Source organism: Pantherophis guttatus, chromosome 2 (genome assembly GCF_059756535.1).
Source record: "Pantherophis guttatus breed Tessera chromosome 2, ASM5975653v1, whole genome shotgun sequence".
Taxonomy (NCBI): domain Eukaryota; kingdom Metazoa; phylum Chordata; class Lepidosauria; order Squamata; family Colubridae; genus Pantherophis; species Pantherophis guttatus.
Window position 1 is genome coordinate 104942822 of NC_142064.1, and position 18365 is coordinate 104961186.

The window sequence follows — 18365 nt, forward strand, 5'->3', positions numbered from 1 at the left end:
ATATTAATAAAAGTTTCTTAATAGATTTTCTTAATCCATACAAATCTCCTTTGGCACAGAAATAGTGAATATAGATTTTTAAAATATTTGCATATGTATTTTTTTATTTCTTTATTTTGATTGTTTTTATCACTGTATGATTTCCTACTTAATTCTGTTTCTTTATGTTTCTCAATTTGCAAAAAAAAAAAAAAAAAGATGGACAAGCAAGTCAATCAATTTCATCTAAGAGAGAAGATTAGTTTCTGAGAAGATTCTTAAAGATGAGCCCTGATGGTGCAGTGGTTAGAATGCAGTATTGCAGGCAAACTCTGCCCACAGTCTGAAGTTCAATCTGGATCGGCTCAAGGTTGACTCATCCTTCCATCCTTCCGAGATCAGTAAAATGAGAACCCAGGTTGTTGGGGGGCAATAGGCTGATACTGTAAACTGCTTAGAGAGAGCTGTAAAGCACTGTGAAGCGGTATATAAGTCTAAGTGCTATTGCTATTGTTAAATTAGTGGTCCACAGAGAACATGAACCAACATCTGCAGTTACAAACTAAGCTCCATTCTGTACACTCTTCTCTATTTGGACATAATATAAGTGGGTATTGTATGAATTCTTATATCAATGCAAAAAATTGAGAGGATATTAAGGCAGAGGCCCCTCATATGTGGGGTGCCACAAGGGTCGGTCCTCTCGCCCCTTTTATTCAACATTTATGTAAAGCTGCTGGGCGAGATCATCTGTGGTTTCGGGGTGAAGTACCACCAGTACGCTGACGACACTCAGCTGTACATCTCCACCTCGGACCACCCCAACGATGCCCTTGAAGTGATGTCCTGGTGCCTGGAGGCCATGCGGATCTGGATGGGGAGAAAAAGGCTCAGGCTCAACCCATCCAAGACTGAGTGGCTGTGGTTTCTGACATCCCGATATAGTCAGTTGGTGCCATCACTGACTATTGGGGGTGAATCGCTGGCCCCACGGAGAGGGCTTGCAACTTGAGCGTCCTCCTAGATTCACGGCTGTCTTTAGAAGAGCATTTGACGGCCGTGACCGGGAGGATTTTTCATCAGGTCCGCCTGATTCGCCAGTTGCGTCCCTTTCTAGATCGGGACTCCTTACACACAGTCACTCATGCCCTCGTCACCTCCCGCCTGGACTATTGTAATGCTCTCTACATGGGGCTCCCCTTGAGGAGCACTCAGAGGCTCCAACTGGCACAGAGTGCAGCCACGCGGGTGGTTATGGGAGCGACGTGGCGTTCCCATGTAACACCTCTCCTGCGCGAGCTGCACTGGTTCCCGGTGGTCTTCCGGGTGCACTTCAAGGTTTTGGTTATCACCTTTACAGCGCTCCATGGCTTAGGACCTGGTTATTTACGGGACCGCCTGCTACCACCAATAGCCTCCCACCGGCTGGTACGCTCTCATAGAGAAGGGCTCCTCTGGGTGCCGTTGGCCAAACAATGTCGACTGGCGGCCCCCAGGGGGAGAGCCTTCTCTGTGGGGACACCTACTATCTGGAATGAGCTCCCCCCAGAGATACGGAGGATCCTGGATGTGTGCACCTTCCGTCGCACTCTCAAGACTTTTTTATTCCATCAAGCTGGCCTGGCCTAAATCTTCCCCCTTTAAAATGTAAATTTTAATTTGTTTTTAAAATTATTGGGTGTTTTAAATTTGTCTCGGCCAATTGTTTAATTCAGTTTTATTCTGTTTTTAAATTTTGTATTTATGTGTTTTATTCTGTGGCTGTTCACTGCCCTGAGTCCTTTGGGAGCAGGGCGGTATATAAATCCAATAAATGAAATAAATTAAATGAAATTTGCAATTTATGAAAAACATCAAGGAATACAATAGTTTTGCTGTTTCTGAGTACATATACTGATACCAAAAGGAAACTAGACAAGCAATTCTAATAAAGCAGAATCCAAATCTCACTTTGCATTTCGGTTCAAAATGAGAGTAGTGTGCAAAATATTTTGAATGTAAATGGTTTGAGTTCAAAACAGTTTTCTTCAGGTCAAAACGGCGTATTTCAAACATTATTTCAAGTGAAAAACATTTTGTATGCCTTTGGTGATACTAACGTAGCAGACAGTGAATTAAAATTACAGGAATATATATATATATATCTTAAGTGGTAACATTTTACTCCTTAAAATCTCCTCCAAATATCAAAGACCAATTTTTTAGGGACTGATTTTTTTTAAAGAGGCTGGAGGTGGGTGGGGTGGATAGTGTAAATGGGTTTGGGGGATATGCAGATATGCAGATCACAGGTTGCCCACCCCATTCTAGATGAAATTTATAAAATATTGGGGGAAACAGGAGCTGGTAAGTATGCATTTCTCATTCTTTTACAATTTCAAGATCCCTTTATGTTGACGTGAATGCCCGAACTAGGCCTAAGTGAGAGTATATACACGGTCCAAAAGAAAGCATACTGTGTGTACTTTATATATATTGTGTGTACATTGTATGTAAACGTATCTGAGCTCTGTTTTAGATTTTGTACATTTCACAATGTGTTTTCCCGGAATTAGATGTGTTGCCTTAGAGCTCAGGGGAAGGAAGCTCAGTGATGCAATGGTAAGGAGGAGTTCCTGGGAAAGGAGCAGCAGCTGGTAGCAGAAGGAGGGCAAGACTGAGGTTGAACCTGGAGCTTAAGAAGGAGAGTCTCATCTTTGTTTCTTAATAGAAAAATGGCATCTCTTGAAATCCTAATCTACCCTTCACTCCTTCTAGTGCTTATTTATCATGCAAGTAAGTAAGCTTTGTACTCTTGTTTTCAATCCCCTACATGATTAATAGGATATTTTAAAAAGAAAGATACCTAAGAAAATACCTTTTGTTCATTAAGTTTTAACATGATGAGCTGGTGGGTTTCTGAATGCAAGTTTGTAACCTGGGTAAAATTTAATGGATTATATTTATATTTTATTTAATAAACTACCTCAAAAAGTTTTGAAAAGCAGAATAGAATAGAATAGAATAGAATAGAATAGAATAGAATAGAATAGAATAGAATAGAATAGAATAGAATAGAATAACGGAGTTGGAAGGGACCTTGAAGGTCTTCTAGCCTATCCCCCTGCTCAGGTAGGAAACCTTATATCATTTCAGACAAATGATTGCCCAATCTTTTCTTAAAAACCTCTAGTGTTGGAGCATTCACAATTTCTGGAAGCAAGTCGTTCCACTGATTAATTGTTCTCCCTGTCAGGAAATTTCTCCTTAGTACTAGGTTGCTTCTCTCCTTGATTAGTTTCCATCCATTGCTTCTTGTTCTGGCTTCAGGTGCTTTGGAGAATAGGTTGGTGACCCTCCTCTTCTTTGTGGCAGCCCCTCAAATATGGAACACTGCTATCATGACAACCCTAGTCCTTCTTTTCAAAGCCAATGGTGGGAAAAGGCCAGAAATTATTGCAAACTGATAGAAACACCCAGAGCTCTCAGAGGCTATGTAAATGATACCCAAGGAATATCATAGATACTCCTATTTCCAAATTAGGTTGGGCTAAGTTGTGTATATGAAGAAGAAGAAGCTCAGCAAGATGGCTAGTAGATAGGAGATCTGTACCAGGAATGCAACTAACTGATCTAAAAAATAATATACAGAAATTATATAGTATGTTTTATTTTATTTAAGTTACAAATGGTTGAGAAAAAGGATAGTTTATCTAATCCTTGTAGTGTATGTGAAATATTAGATTCCTATCAGTAATTGATTGATTGATTGAATGAATGATTTTTTTCCCTTGATGGCTAAATCTGAGCTGGCTATTCCATTCTCTAGATGCAATGGATGTGTTCAGGGTACGTCCGTTCGACAATATTTCTCTCCCCTGCCAATTCTCCTTTGTGGATAGCACAGAAGGTTTATCCTTCACCTGGGAGAGGGAAGATATCAAGGAAGAGCACGAAGTAGAAGATGATGATTTTTACAAATATTTTGTTGGACTTCATGATTTTTATCAGTTTTATCCAAAGGTGATCTATAGCTTTAGTGACAACATGGAACAAGTGGAAGAGCGGAATTCCCTCTATGAAGGCAGAGTCTGGGTGGACGAGGAGGAGATTCCAGAGGGCAGCCTGACCCTCATGCTGGACCAGGTTCAGTTTTCTGATGAGGCCATGTACATATGCAAGGCCGTTAATTCCCATGGCAGAGGGACAAGGAAAATGAAGCTTGTGGTGGAAGGTAAGGATGCCTTTGCCTATTTTTCAGTATTGCCCAATTGAAAATACCTAATACGGGAGCCCTGTGCTGCGTGAATTATCTTTTATAAATTGCTGAGGCTTTTTTTCTTCTATTATGAATTTTATCTGTTTATTCTACAGTAAATTTGATTTCTGTACAAGAATGTAGAGAAATCATATATTTGTGATTATATTTGTACAGAAATAATATATTTCCTCTCACCAGATTTTTTTAGTACTTTATCTTGCTAAGAAAACAAATCAAATCACAGATAGAGACAGGGATATATGATTTAGCAATAGATAGTAGAATATCCAGTCAAAACAATAACAGAGAATAAAAGATAGTTGTTAAAATTGAAAAATATCACAGCATATTTTTTAAAAGTAAGAATAAATTTTTGTATATACTGCAAAATTGTTGCAACTCAAAAATTCTGGGTTTCAATCTTTAGACAGACAATCAAAATTAAGTCAAGATATGAAGGGCAAGTGATTTGTCACGAACAATTTTAGAACACTGGATCTATCATAAAGTGAGACCTTTCATCTCACTTCATCTTAAGGATGACAGTAGTGCATCCTACTTCCAAATGGTGAGAAATATCAAGATTCCACTGTTAACTTGACCTTTGGTAGTTTTTGGAAATGACCTCTTTTAGAACTTTTTTTCTATAAGATAGCTTGGTTTTTTTTTTTGTTTGTTTGTTTTAAGTTTTAATGTTTATTTTCCCCAAGACAGCCTAGCCTGCATTCTACTTGGATAAATTTCACAAGCTAGTTTTCTGCTGCATCTAGTTTTAAACTTTTAACCATGTTTCTGATGACAAGGAATGCTGCAAAAATACTCTAGTCCAACAAAGAGTTATGATCACAAAATAATTTGTATCCATTCTACTGCATTTCAGAATTACCAGCTGATTTAAAAAAAAAACACAAGGTAGAGATATAGATGCTAATGGTGGCTAATCTGGTACGTTTTCTTACAGCAAACTGTTGATCATGCAACACTTGTTTTTTTTTTAAACATACGCATAGAGCCTGAGCTTTAAAAGCATTAACATTTCAAGAGGATTATTCTTACTAATATACCTGTAAGAGAATACAGAATGCTATAGAAGTTGCTGATATGTCAAGTAAAACGCAGTCTTTTTCTGAATAAATATTTTATCCTTCAGCTGAAAAGAACTAGAAACAGAAGAATAAGTTGGAGTGGTTAAGTAGTTTGCTTATGTAGGAGAACTTAAATTGCATTTCTAAGCACATCAAATCTTAGCAAATTCTTACATAATTAATCATGAATATTGGCTAAAAGATTGTCCTGTAAATATATTTTAAAAGGGTGAAGTTGTTTCCAAGTTGAAACATTATTTGATCAACAAGTGCCTTGTTTTTTCAGTAAATATAGAGGAATGCAATTTCAACTGACCTTTCAAAAATGAACATTTTACTTCTAAGCATACACCACAAACTGAGCCTAGCTGCATTATTCCCACATTCTGCTAAGTCATATTATGAAAATAAACAGAGGAATCTATTTTACATTATTACTTAAAGCAGGGCAGCAAGTAAAAGAGGAAAAGTTAGACGAACAGAATAAATGACCAGCAGTAAATTGGGAATAGCTCTCAGAGTGACAAAAGTAAACAAGGCAATAAAGCTGGTATATTTCTGAGAGCAGGGGTGAGCTTGCAACTAAGTAACTGGAGAACAAGGGACATGACTATCATGCAGAACAGAAGTATTTATATAAGGAGAAGCTCTGAAGATTAATTTTCTGGAAAGAATGTGTTCCTTCTTACACCCACAATTTATGCCATACCATTTTTTCTTTTTCTTTTTTCCTTCTGAAGAAATTGAGAAATTACAAGTCATAATTAGGATAAAATGAATCTTACTAATACTGAACAAAATATCCTATGGCAGATTTTCAGAAGTTCTAATCCAGCATTTCCCACATCATATTTTCTATGTATCTAGGGTTTTAGCTCTTCTAGTTCTACAGCCTGGATGTCCAATGCCTCTACTGAATGGATAACTACTGGAAATGAAGAATGCAAGCTCTGGAAATCCTGCTGTGTAACACATTTGAGAAATCTCAGAGCAATTCTTACAAAGCTGTAATTAGATTATTACTAATTGTTCTGTTTTTCCACCTCTCACAATTAGATGCTGAAGAGCCACAGGTGCAGTTCAGTACAGTCGAAGATACACTTGTAGCCAAGTGCATCTCAGCAGGCTGGTACCATATGCCAAAGGTAACCTGGCGTAACCGCAAGGAAGAAGATCTGTCTGGCTATTCCAAAACAGAGATTCTGGAAGAAAAACAGGATGGGTCCCACCGAGTGGTATCTACATTACATTACCCTGTGTTGCTCCATGAAATCTACACTTGTCACATTGAAGAGAGTGACGTGCTCAACAGACCTGTTAGGTCCATCCACAAAGTTCCAAGTTAGTGATCTCTTGTTGAAAGCCTCTGTTGGGTGTTGAAAGAAGAAATCTGTTGTTAAGTGAGGACAGATTAAACATGATAGAGTGGCTGTCTTCTTTTTCCCAGCAACCTTGCTCAGGATGCTGTCTTTCAGTGGTGGGAAATGGTTAAACAAATTATTGGACTAGGAGGAAAGCATATGGTTTTTTCCTTCTTCCCATTGACTGTGGTCAAGAGTACAAGGGGCATGAAGGAGACAGCAACTCAACAAAGAGGAGGATGAAGGTGCAAGAATGAGTGTTGGCCTTCGAGATGTTGCTGAATTATACATCCCAATCACAATGGTTAATGGATTCTGGCAGTTATATTCAGGAATGTCTATGGTATTAGATTCCCTAGTTCTAGAGTAGTGAGTGAGAGAGAGACACACACAAATAAAGATGTGATGAATGTCAGGAGTAATGGAGGATAGATGTACAGACATGTAGAACCATGGACCAAACCAACAATTTGTTCTTTCATGAGCTAGTATTAGTAGACCTAATATGGTTCTCCTGTTTCTTGAAAGTAGTTTGGCCACACGCAAAAACAATCAGCTGGATCAACTCTTGCCATCTGATTATCCATCTTTCCAGGCAAGAGGAAGGAGTAGAAACTTCCACACTACTTTTCTGAATATTCATGAATCCTGGCCATGAAGGGTCAGATTGAGAGTTGTGGTATTTTAGAAGCCATTTCTGGTTTGACACTCAACATTTACTCCTAGTTAGAAAACTAGTTTCTCATTTCAGTTAATGCTTGTTGATACCTCAGTTTTAAAAATACATATTTAGAAATACATTCCATTGAATTAATTTTAGTAAAATTGGCAACTTTAAAGAACAGGTGATTAGAATGTCAAAAGTGTTTTATTTTCTCTCATAAACAATAGACAGAATGTGAGGCCCAATTGTTTTTTTATATGCATATCTCCATCTCCCCTCACTTTTTGCAAAAAAACAGAAAAAGTTAATTTCTAGTATAGCAATCGATAGTGTACTTAATACTTGAAATTGGTAATACTTAGTTCAAAAATGTGGTAGTACTCCTGATGCAGCTACCCAAGCTGAGTCTCATAAATCTCTCTGAGAAAACAAAATGGTTCCTGGCAAGTTAGTTATGTAGAAGTAAGTTCTATTAAGGTGAGAGAGCATTAGGCCACTTTCTGTTACAATTTGTATTGATATAAAATTATGTAAGTACTTATCCTGAAATTTTGGATGAGTATGAACCTGTGAATGTTCCTACAGCAAAATGGGAAAGCTTTCTTCTCTTCGGGGCCAGATTCTTAGAAGACTTATTTGCTAGTGAGCCAACATATTAATTGTAAATGGCACTATTTATTATTTATCTTTCTGGCACAGTCTTTTTTCATTAACTTTCTCATCACAGATCATTGCTCCACTAGTGATTTGCAAGGTCTTCTAGAGCATCCACCGCAGTAGAAAAATAGCAGTAATAGTTGGTTTCACACTAGTGATTTGTAATATCTCACAGCATTGTTCAATCATCACTGTGGAAAAATAGTCTTTGTTATTGATAGGTTGCCACAGCAATGACAGCAGGCAAGACTGAAAATGCTATAATGCTGTAAACAGTGAATGACAGGTTTTTAAAATAATTTCAGTGAGTTGGATGATGTGAGGAAGACACTATGCAGTGTGTGGGAGGTCTTCCTCATGACTGCATTGTTGTGCTTTCCTCCAGTCCACGCAGCATCACAAAACCATGCTGGGAAAATTCTATTCTGCCCCCATTGATGAATTTCATTCTGCCTCAACAGTGAGCAAAGCAAGTGATGCTCTTCTTAGAGACTCAAATGGGGCAATCTAAGGAGAGTAATTGATGGATTTTCTTGGCTTCACCTACCTGAGGAAACAAACAATATTATGCAAGGAGAAGACATGTTTTCACAGATGGTAGAACAGCCATCAAAATATGGTTAGCTGATCAATGTTTGTTGGGAAGTAGTTCTGCCTGGTCTAGCAACTAGTGCTCTCCTGCTTTATTGGGTGGACCCAACTAACTCATCTGCAGGAATGGTTGCTCTGCATGGGAGTATTCATTCTACCCAAGTAAGCAGGAAACTGTTGGCTTTATCAGGCAGAACATAACATCATCCCCTGAAGTAAAATTGTCCATCCAGCCCTGGCACATCAGGCAGTCCTACAGCTGATTCGGGGTAAGGATGATAGTATGAAGGGCACCTACTTAGAAAACAGGCAATCTTCCAGAAGACAGAAGACTGATGGATATGTTCCCCCCAAAAAAGGGGGGGTAAACAATGTATCCCCTCTGCCTTTTCCTCACTCCTCTCTCCTGTCTCTTTCTCCTCTCTTTGAACTAGCAGGAAAGATGGGGACAGACAAAGTAGTCCATGTTTAAAAACAGCATTTCCCACTTTTGCTCCCCCCAATGAATGAAGGGGATTAAATCACCAGGGACAGCAGATTAGAACAAGATCTATGTTTCAAAACAGCTTTCCCTACTCTTGCCAGCTTGAAAAAGAGATATAGCAAGCAGGGGAGAAAAGTGTCAATCACCTTCCTAAAAAATGGGTGACATACTCCTGGTTTCTCCTGTCATGCAAGCCCAAAAAGTCCTGGAAAGCTGTGCTTGCAATAGCCTCAGGTACTGGGCAGGTTGCAATCACTAGTCATGCCCTCCCTAGGCATCCTTGAGGAGATGCTGAAGTTGTTAAAACAGGAACTCTTGTTCCAGGAGAAAACTAAAAGTACAACTTTAGCATGAGAACCTCTAAATATGTCTTTAGGCTGCTACTGCAGTGGGCTAGAGTTCCCAGGGCAATAGCAATAGCAACAGCAACAGCAATAGCACTTAGACTTATATACTGCTTCACAGTGCTTTACAGCCCTCTCTAAGGGGATTACAGAGTCAGCCTATTGCCCCCAACAATCTGGGCCCTCATTTTACTGACCTCGGAAGGATGGAAGGCTGAGTCAACCTTGAGCCTGGTGAGATTCGATCTGCCAAATTGCTGGCAACTGGTGATCAGCAGAAGTAGCCTGCAGTACTGCACTCTAACCACTGCACCACTGCGGCAAGCTCATGTGGATGTGCCCTTTAACACTGATTAGGGAGGCAGTTTCATACTGTGATTAGTGGACCATGAGGAAGAGCCCAGAATCTGATGGGCAAGTTGTTCTTGTCAATGATCTGAAATGATAGCTACTAAAAGAGCCTTTGAAATTAGGGTGAGTGGCTGCATGAAACTAGATCAAAGGTATTACGATGTTTCAGGTAGCACATTCCTATGATAGAGGTGAAAAGTTTTCAGGAAATATAACTTTTTCCAGTCCATACAAAGAATAGTATAAGCACATCAGAAAATAGGGAAAATATTTTATATAGGAAACTATGAAATACATCTCAGCTCATGTAAAATGGATGCATTAGTTGAGATTTCAAAATGTTGGTATCTGATTATTAATAGCAGTGAAGTTGCTACAGAACCAGACAGAAAATATTCGTAAATTTGGTCCGATGGATCAACAAAGAGTGTATTGTAGGTATGGATATAGATATAGATATACAGTAGAAGATATAGATACGGGTAGTCCTCAACTTACAACCATTCATTTACTGATGGTTTGAATTTACAATGGCACTGAAAAAATTACTTATGACTATTTTTCATATGACCATTTCAGCATTCCCAAGATCACGTGATCAAAATTTGGATGCTTGGCCACTAGCATGTATTTTATAATAGTGAAAGTGATTCACTTTACAACTGTAATCAAGAGTGGTTGTAAAATGGGGCCAACTTCACTTAACAATTGTCTTGCTTAGCAATGAAAATGTTGGGCTTAATTGTGGTTGTAAGTCAAGGACTACCTGAATAAGTATGTATATAGGTAAAGATATGTAGGGATAATCATGATTGTCTCAAAGGTTTTGAGTCAGAACTGATGAAGCTTCCTGGATGAGAAGTGAAACATCTTCTTCCTCAAAGAAAAAACATAGTCCAGTTGCCATTTGAAAAAGCACCTTTGAGATATGCAGGAGTAATTTTTTTAAAACAAATGTGCTGATTGTATGGCTCGGTTTGTTTTAATTTTTTAACTTTTCTTTTTTTCAGAGAGGAAATATCATAATATGTATAATCACTACTAGAAAATCAACACCAAGTTGATGCAGTGAGGGAAGATAAGCAGTAATTTTTTCATCATATCAGCTCTGTACAGTGCCTGCAACAGCAGAAGGAAGAGGGAAAATACAGAAAATGAAACAATACATTTTGCATATTGAAAGGAGGGATTGTTTATATTATTGTTAGATGTTTGAATTAAATTGAATTGAATTAAAAACTGCCAAAAGAATCCATATGGACAACCAAGACTGGATTGAGTTTTTTCATACTTTCGGGGGTGATTTGGTAAGCCCATTTCCTAGGCTAAACCATCCCAACAGATGGCATTCTCTGTTAGAAGACATCTGGCCGAGGAGAGCCCACCTAGCCTCTAATCTAGAGAAATGATTTCATTGTCAAACCAGTCTTGCCATTAAGAAAACTTAAAAAGTAATAAAAACAATAGGAATCATATATAAACATAGGTCTGCAACAATTAGTTTTCCAGTGGTTTTGGTAAGACCATTGAATTGTCTTTTGTTTCAGAAGCAGAGAAAAATGTTTACAGGATTGGATTGCTAGCTTTAAACACAGCCTTCCTCTTTTCTGATTCAGGCTTAAGAAGAGCAGTGGGGGACTTAATTTATCTTCCTGTAATTAAAATCCTTCATTACATTTCTGTGTTCTGTAAGAACAGACAACAGGACCTTGATTTTCTTGTGTCATATCCTTTTTCAGATATTTCAAAGGAGCTAACATATCCTCTCTTCCCAAATCCTCCCATTTGTCTTCATAGGACTTAGTTTCTAGCTGCCTGATCATCCCCACTGAATCTTTTGTAGTTCAGCTAAATCCTTCTTACAATGTAACACCCAGAATTGGACAGAATACTTGATGTGTGATCTAAACGTTATATAAAATAAAGAACAGAAAATAATAAACCAATCTGGGTCAGTCACTGGGACCAGAAGTTTTATCTTCCGAGCTTTTGGACTCATGCTGGAGCTCATGGGCTCCAGTACAAGTCCAAAAGCTTGGGAGACAAAACCTCTGGTCCCGCTGACCAATCCTGCAACATTATCCTGGGACATGTATATTTGCCTTCATTCATGAGAAAATAATAAAGCATCTGTGATAAGGAAAACAATCAGTAAATGTCCTGTCCCCCCCCCCCCCCGCCAAAAGATACAGGTTTCTAGTCTCCGTTTCTTAGCCGAGGGAACCAGCGTTGCCCAAAGATATTTTCCGTGGTCATATAGAAGCATGACTATACTGCAAGGTACATAGAACACTCTTACCATCTCACCAAAGTGGTACCTATTTATCTACTCACATTCACATGCTTTTGAATTGCTAGGTTGGCAGGAGCTGGGGCAAGTAACAGGCATTCACCCTGTCACATGTTGACTGGATGCTGAACTGCCAACCTTTTGGTTGACAATCCCAGAATCTTAACCACTCGGCCATCCCCTACAAAAGGTGATATTATAATAAAATAAACATAACCTGGCCCTAACAATACATAAATTACTTCAGATACAGTACTGAAGTTTATAATGACAACTGTTAACCATCAAGGCCTCAAGGCTTTGCCTTTGCTGTCTGAAACACCTATCCTGCAGTGGGCAATTTGATGTTAAGAGAGGCAAAGCATTGGTGATGATGAAGACAGGCTAAATTCTGCTGTTAAACCAGGGTTTTTCGACCTCAGCAACTAAGATGTTCAGCTCTCAGAATTCCCCTGCGTCCACACATCTTAAAACTGTGGAGGTTGAGAAACTATCTTAAACAACCTCCCTCCCCACTTCCCAAAAGGGTAGGGAAATCAAGAGCCTCACCAGAGAAAAGGAGGTTCTGAAGACACATTAGTGTCTTCACCATTAGTAGACCAGTAGAAGACCATTAGTAAAAGACAGAAGGCCCTATTTTTTAATACTTCCCTGCACCTATGCAGTCCGTTTCCCACTTCTGGTGCACAAAAACAGCAAGTGGTGGGAGGCTAAAAACTCTGTGCTCTGTTACAGGTAGGAGTTTTGAGTGAAGCTGGTTGCCTCGTTACAATTCAGAAATCTGTTTTCACAATCTGTGTAATATGTTTGTGGCTATTTCATAACTTCTAATTATGTGGCAACCACTCAAATATACAGTTAGTTGTAACTATAGGAAAAGATTACCCACACACAGCCATAATGGAGTGAGAATCACTTTTCCATCTCAAGCCTTGTAGAGTACAATATACTGAATTCACCTTGTTGTGGTTGATTACACTGTTTATTGGACAGGGGGAAAAAGGAAAGTCTATCCATGATCAGGCAGTAAAAGACACAGCCGTGACTTCACCAAGGTCATTATTCATCCATTTCCTCAGCAATGGTGATGTTTGTATATAGCAGCTGGCAGAGTGGATGATGTGACATCTGCTTTCCCTTATGGAGCAAGGTGTCTGCTTTCTGCCCCCAAGCCAGAGATGGGCAGCACACTGGCAGCTGCTCCCCTGAGTAGGCCACAAACCCATAAACAGCCTCAGGGCAACCAATAAGGGAACAGCAGCCAGGAAGACAAAGCTGCTTTGTGGCTTCTTCTGCTTTTTCTCCGTTTCTGCTGCCTTCTGATATTTTGAAGGATCTACCAGCTCAGCTGAATGCAGGGTATGACACTGTTGTCCTGCCTCAAATAGCAAAGGACCTCTTGGACAGTGCAGTCCATAAATAATTCTTTGAAAGAAGATTCCTACTCCGCTAAATCATTTTAACCTGTATTTTATTCCAATTTCATTTTAATTCATATTTTACTCCATTCATTTTAAATTGTATTTTATCCAATTCGATTTTAAATTGTTTTTATCAGATTTTAGCAATAATTTGTGTCTGGAATTCTGCACTTTGATATGGCCCAAGGGCTAATCAATAAAGTAAACTAAACTTAACTAAACTAAACAAAGCATTATTGACCGCTTTCAGAAGAGGTCTTCATGGGATTACTAAATGTCTAGTGACCTTTTCTTAATGTCCTTTTGAAAAGTAAAATCATAATGCTGGTAGCATAAGCGGGCAAACTGATTGTTTAGAATTGCTTCTACTGGGGTTTAGGCCAGATTTAGAGAAAGAAACTGCCTTGGGAAGCACCTAATCTTGGAATTGAATAAATAGGTTGGAAGGAACCTTAGAGGATATCTAGTCTGATTCCGGGCCAATGCAAAACATCCTGCATTATACCATCCTTGTCAAATTCCAGTGTCAGAAAGTCCACCAGCTTCCAACTCTGGAATCTATTCCATTGTTGAACTGCTCTAACTATTAGGAATTTTTTCTTGATGCCCAGGCAAAATCAGTTTCTTCATAATTTAGACCTGTTGTTTCTTGTCTTGTCTTCTGAAACAAAATTTGATAATTCTTCTCAGTCTTGTGAATAACAACCTTCAGATACCTGAAAATAACAATTATGTCTCCTCACAGTCTTTTTTTCCCCCTCCTCCTTTTGTTCCTGTATAAGCATGCAGGGGTGGTAATTGGCCCAAATTCTGTATTCATAATAGTACTCTCATCTGTTCTTTGTTCTTAAGGCTTTACAGGAGGGGGTGGGGTGGGGGTGGTAGAGATATGAAATGAAATTTAGGTAGCTTTGCTTTGGGGGATCCTGCTCTGCCCCCCCTCTACCATTTGGCTCATTTTATCAAATTCTGTCCCCACATCCACATGTGCATATGTTCTCTTCCCCCTATTTCATTAGCCCCCAAACAAACCTGTGACATAAGGAGAGGTGACTGTGTTCACAAGAAACACTGAACTAGAAACTTAACTACAACCATATTGTAGCCTACAATCTTATGTAACCCTAGCAGTGTGCTGTGAAAATATTGGAGTAAATTACAGATAACCATGGTGAACAAACTCGGACACTGACCGGATCAAACTCGCCCAGAGATTTTCCATTATTTAGGGTGGGCTGGAACCTATTCTCCCTGCCCCCACTATTGTTATTGTTGTTGTTACAATTTATATTCTGCCTTTGCTCTAGGAGCTGACAGTGGCACATCTAGCATTGCCTCATCTACAACCCTTTGAGGTAGAACCGACTGGCCCAAAATCTCACAGTTGTTCCAGGGAGATAGATGGGTGGTTAAGAAATATGAAATATAAATAAGTATAAGTAAAAAAATAAAGTTTGCAGGGTTCACTAAGGGCTCTCCCTAGACCAACATCTCAAATCAGTATCACCATCAGACCTTTACTTTGCTGATTTCTGTCATTATTACCTGCTTACCGAGAAGCAAAAGTGGGGTAACTACAAGTGTAAACTTTGCTATTAAAAACGAACCCTGTCGAAAGCATTGCTTACAAAAGGCAACGAAGCAGCTACGTGGACAAGATAGACGGACAAGATTGAACTAACTCAGTGAAAAAAGGCACGGAATTTGTATTCCCCCCCCCCCGCCCGAGCCAAACATCGCGAACACCAGGCACAGCGTGGGAAGGGGGCGCAGAGGTCCCGGTCAATGACGAGTTACGCTCCCGCGCTGGAGACAGACATTCGGGGGCCGAGGGGCGCCGGCGGCAGGGAAGCAGCGCACGAAGCGGCGGCGGCAGAAGCAGCTCACTTCCTGGGCACTCGTAAGTTCGACCGGTAGATCCTCCGCGTTCCGCCAAGGCAGGAAGGCAGGAAGGCAGGCAGCGCTTCACCTGCCGGTTTCTCTTCCTTCCTTTCTAGAGCAGAGGGACCGAGGACTCCGCGCCTGCGATCCTAGGCTGGATGCGCCGCTGCCGAAGCCCCAGACTGCAGCCATCGGGAGCCTCGGCTTTTTTGGTTTTTTGTTTAAAGTTGCGTCCAGGGAGATCGGCGTTATCATTCCGAAGTCCGGAGAAAGCCGGCCTCGCTTCGCCACCCAGACGAGAAGATCCCCTGGCCACGCCTCGACCCACTACGGATGGCCCTCTGAAATGAGCCAGGTGGCAAGGAAGGAGGGCGTGGGAAGCCCCGGGCGCGGCGAGCGGCCGGCCGCGGCTGGAAGGCAGCGAGGTAGCGAGTAAACAGAGGGCGCCAGGCCCCGCTCGCTCTCCTTTCGGCAGCCTCTTCCATTTCGGCGGAGATGAGCGGCTGGGCAGGGCTGGCCGGGCTCCTCCTGGCCGTGGCTGGGGCTCAGAAGCAACTGCTGGCGCCGCCGAGTAGCCTTCGTCCTGCCGCCGCGGAACACGCCGCTCAGTTCGACCACGTCTTCAACGGGACGGTCAACCGAGGCACGGAGCGGCTGTACTCCTTCAACTACACCAGTAAGGCGGGCCAGGTAAGGCGGCAGGTGTTCTCTGGGGCAGGTGCGGCTGGAGCCCTGGAAGGCGGCGCGACTCGGGGGAGAGGGAGAGCCGGGGAGGGTCGGCTGGCGGGCTCGGGTGGCGAGGCGGGAGGAGACCTCCGGTGGGGGGCAAATGCTGAAGGCCTGCGGGGCTCAGATGATGGGGAAGGTAGGAGAGGGACAAGGCCTAGCCATTCGGAATTGAAAACCAGTCGGGTTATTCATTCATTATCCCTTTCAAGACACACACACACACCATTTTGGCAGTTTCCTAGGAGCTAGCTCTTTTTCTGAACTGTTTTTTTTTATGCGATTGTGTCTGCAAATAAAACTCCCATTTAAACAAACTTCAGATTTCCCTGTTCTTTCTGAGTCATGACAAATGCTTCTGTTGCTTCCTTGAGATAATGGCAGAGCACATGTTATCGTGGAATTACATAACAGTTAACCCCACATTGGTAATTAGTGAAAATTCCATCCATCCATCACACTGTTCTGGTGTGTGTGTGTTAAGCAATGTTATTCAAAGTGCAATAAAAGAAAAGGTGTTAATAAGAGATTAAATTAAAGAGATGCTCATTCATTCTCTGTATGTGACCACCAAACCATTTAAATGCATTTCTTTTATTTGAGCAGTGTTAGACTTCAGGGTTTACATCTCTGTGTGTGTCCATCTATCTGTCTGTCTGTCTGTCTGTGTGTATCACTGTGTGTGTATGTGTGTACACATATGCCTGTGTGTGTGTGTGTGTGTAAACCCTGAAGTCTGACACTGTCCAAATGAAAGAAATATATATTCTTTCATTCATTCATTTTCTTTAAGTATTTTTTTTTCACGTCTATCACTTACTTTTGCATTCAATCCAGTTTGTTTATTTTTGACTCTTTCTATTTTACCATATACCCTTAAAATAACCCATTCCCTTTGCATTCAAAGTACTTTTGCTTCTCCTGACATACCCAACTCTTAGTTCTATGTAAGAAAGAGGACAAAGTATACAGTATGTTTGCTTATTTTGATGCACATTCAGTCTTTACAATAATCTCCGTATTACTGGCTCTTTTTTTTATCAGCAAAGAAAAAAAATACTACCTGGAAATGTGAAAAGAACAAATCCTTTGCTGAACTAGAAAATAAAAATAACAAAGCAAAACATGTAAATATTTAAATTGCCAGCCTTATAGTCAAGTTAATGTATGTATGTGTATGTGTATGTATATGTACAAATCTAATAATTTTTCATTCCCTATATATAAGCCAATAAATAAAGCGAAATGTTTCAGTCCTGGTGTCAAAAAACTCATGGTCTCATTCTGTGGCCTCAATCACACAGAAAACTGCTGTTCTACAGTCTCCCTTGAGGAGCAGCTGTCTAGAGCAGCAGTCACCAACTGGTGGTCCACGAGAAAATTTTGGTGGTCCACAGAAAAATGATTTGCATTTTTTTAAACAATTTTTTATTTTTTTTCAGACACACAAGCATAAAATACATAATTTCTGAACAGAGTATTGACCAAGTCAAAATTCATACAGCTTATTTTCTCCATATTTACTATATATACTCCAATTTCTGCCAATATTCTACTTTCCCACTTTTATCTATTTTTTTATAGAATATATAATCAATATTACCATCCGCCCTTGCCTCCTTATCTTCACCTAAGGTGGACCAAATTTGATCTAATTATTTGCATTGGGCCAGATACGTGCAATGAACGGTTGTGTTGCTGCAGAGAGTCTCCCCCTTTGTGGTCTTTTTGTGCGGGTTGGAGGGGGACAGAAATTCCAACTTGGGGTCTGCTTCAGCCTCCTGGTGCGGGGCTTTGGGTGAAGGCTGGAAGGGTGCACCGCTGGTGGTGAAAAGCTGGGGGCCTTGTTCCAGTGGGACTGCATCATTGCCTGGAACTGGCTGACCATCTCAGCCCGCTGAGCCTCCAGGCGCTGATACCTGGCCTTGCACTCCCACAGGTCTTCCCTCTGCTTGGAAAGCCTATGCTAGTAGTCCTCAGTGAGGTGTTTCTGCTGAGCCTCCTTCTTGTTCAGATCCAATTTGAACTGAGCCAGCTGTTTTGCCAACTCTTTCTGGTGGTGGCTGCTTAGCTCCAACAACTGCTTCCTGTTGGGGCCCTAAGGAGCCCAGGCAGGCAGGCGAGGAGTAGTGAGTAGAGGCTGGCAAGGCACCCCTCGAAGTGAGTGACATCGAGTTGGCCACGCCCACCCGGTCACATGAAAACCTTGCCACGCCCACCCAGCTGGTCATTAGGCAGATCATATTAGTGGTCCGCAGGATTTAAAATTATGAATTTAGTGGTCCTTGAGG

At 40.7% G+C, this 18365-nt stretch overlaps 2 protein-coding genes across 6 annotated transcripts in view; both read left to right on the top strand.

Annotated features, from left to right (window-relative positions):
* Positions 1-2606: 2606 nt before the first annotated feature.
* On the top strand, positions 2607-11020 carry LOC117661870 (V-set domain-containing T-cell activation inhibitor 1-like). The gene is made up of 4 exons (XM_034411101.3): positions 2607-2754; positions 3788-4192; positions 6361-6645; positions 10767-11020. Exons 1-4 carry the CDS (start codon positions 2694-2696, stop codon positions 10799-10801), a joined length of 786 nt encoding a protein of 261 aa, XP_034266992.1. The 5' UTR covers positions 2607-2693; the 3' UTR covers positions 10802-11020.
* Positions 11021-15077: 4057 nt separating this feature from the next.
* SIDT1 (SID1 transmembrane family member 1) overlaps positions 15078-18365 on the top strand; it is a 69786-nt gene continuing 66498 nt past the window's right edge. For 2 of the 5 annotated variants that reach the window (XM_034411108.3, XM_087888358.1), the window contains exons 1-2: positions 15213-15367; positions 15465-16038. In XM_034411108.3, the coding sequence (XP_034266999.2) occupies positions 15844-16038 (195 nt within the window). In that variant the 5' untranslated portion in view covers positions 15213-15367; positions 15465-15843. Of the gene's footprint in view, positions 16039-18365 lie in introns of all 5 variants that reach the window. The other 3 variants (XM_034411110.3, XM_087888359.1, XM_034411109.3) reach the window with 2 other exon arrangements.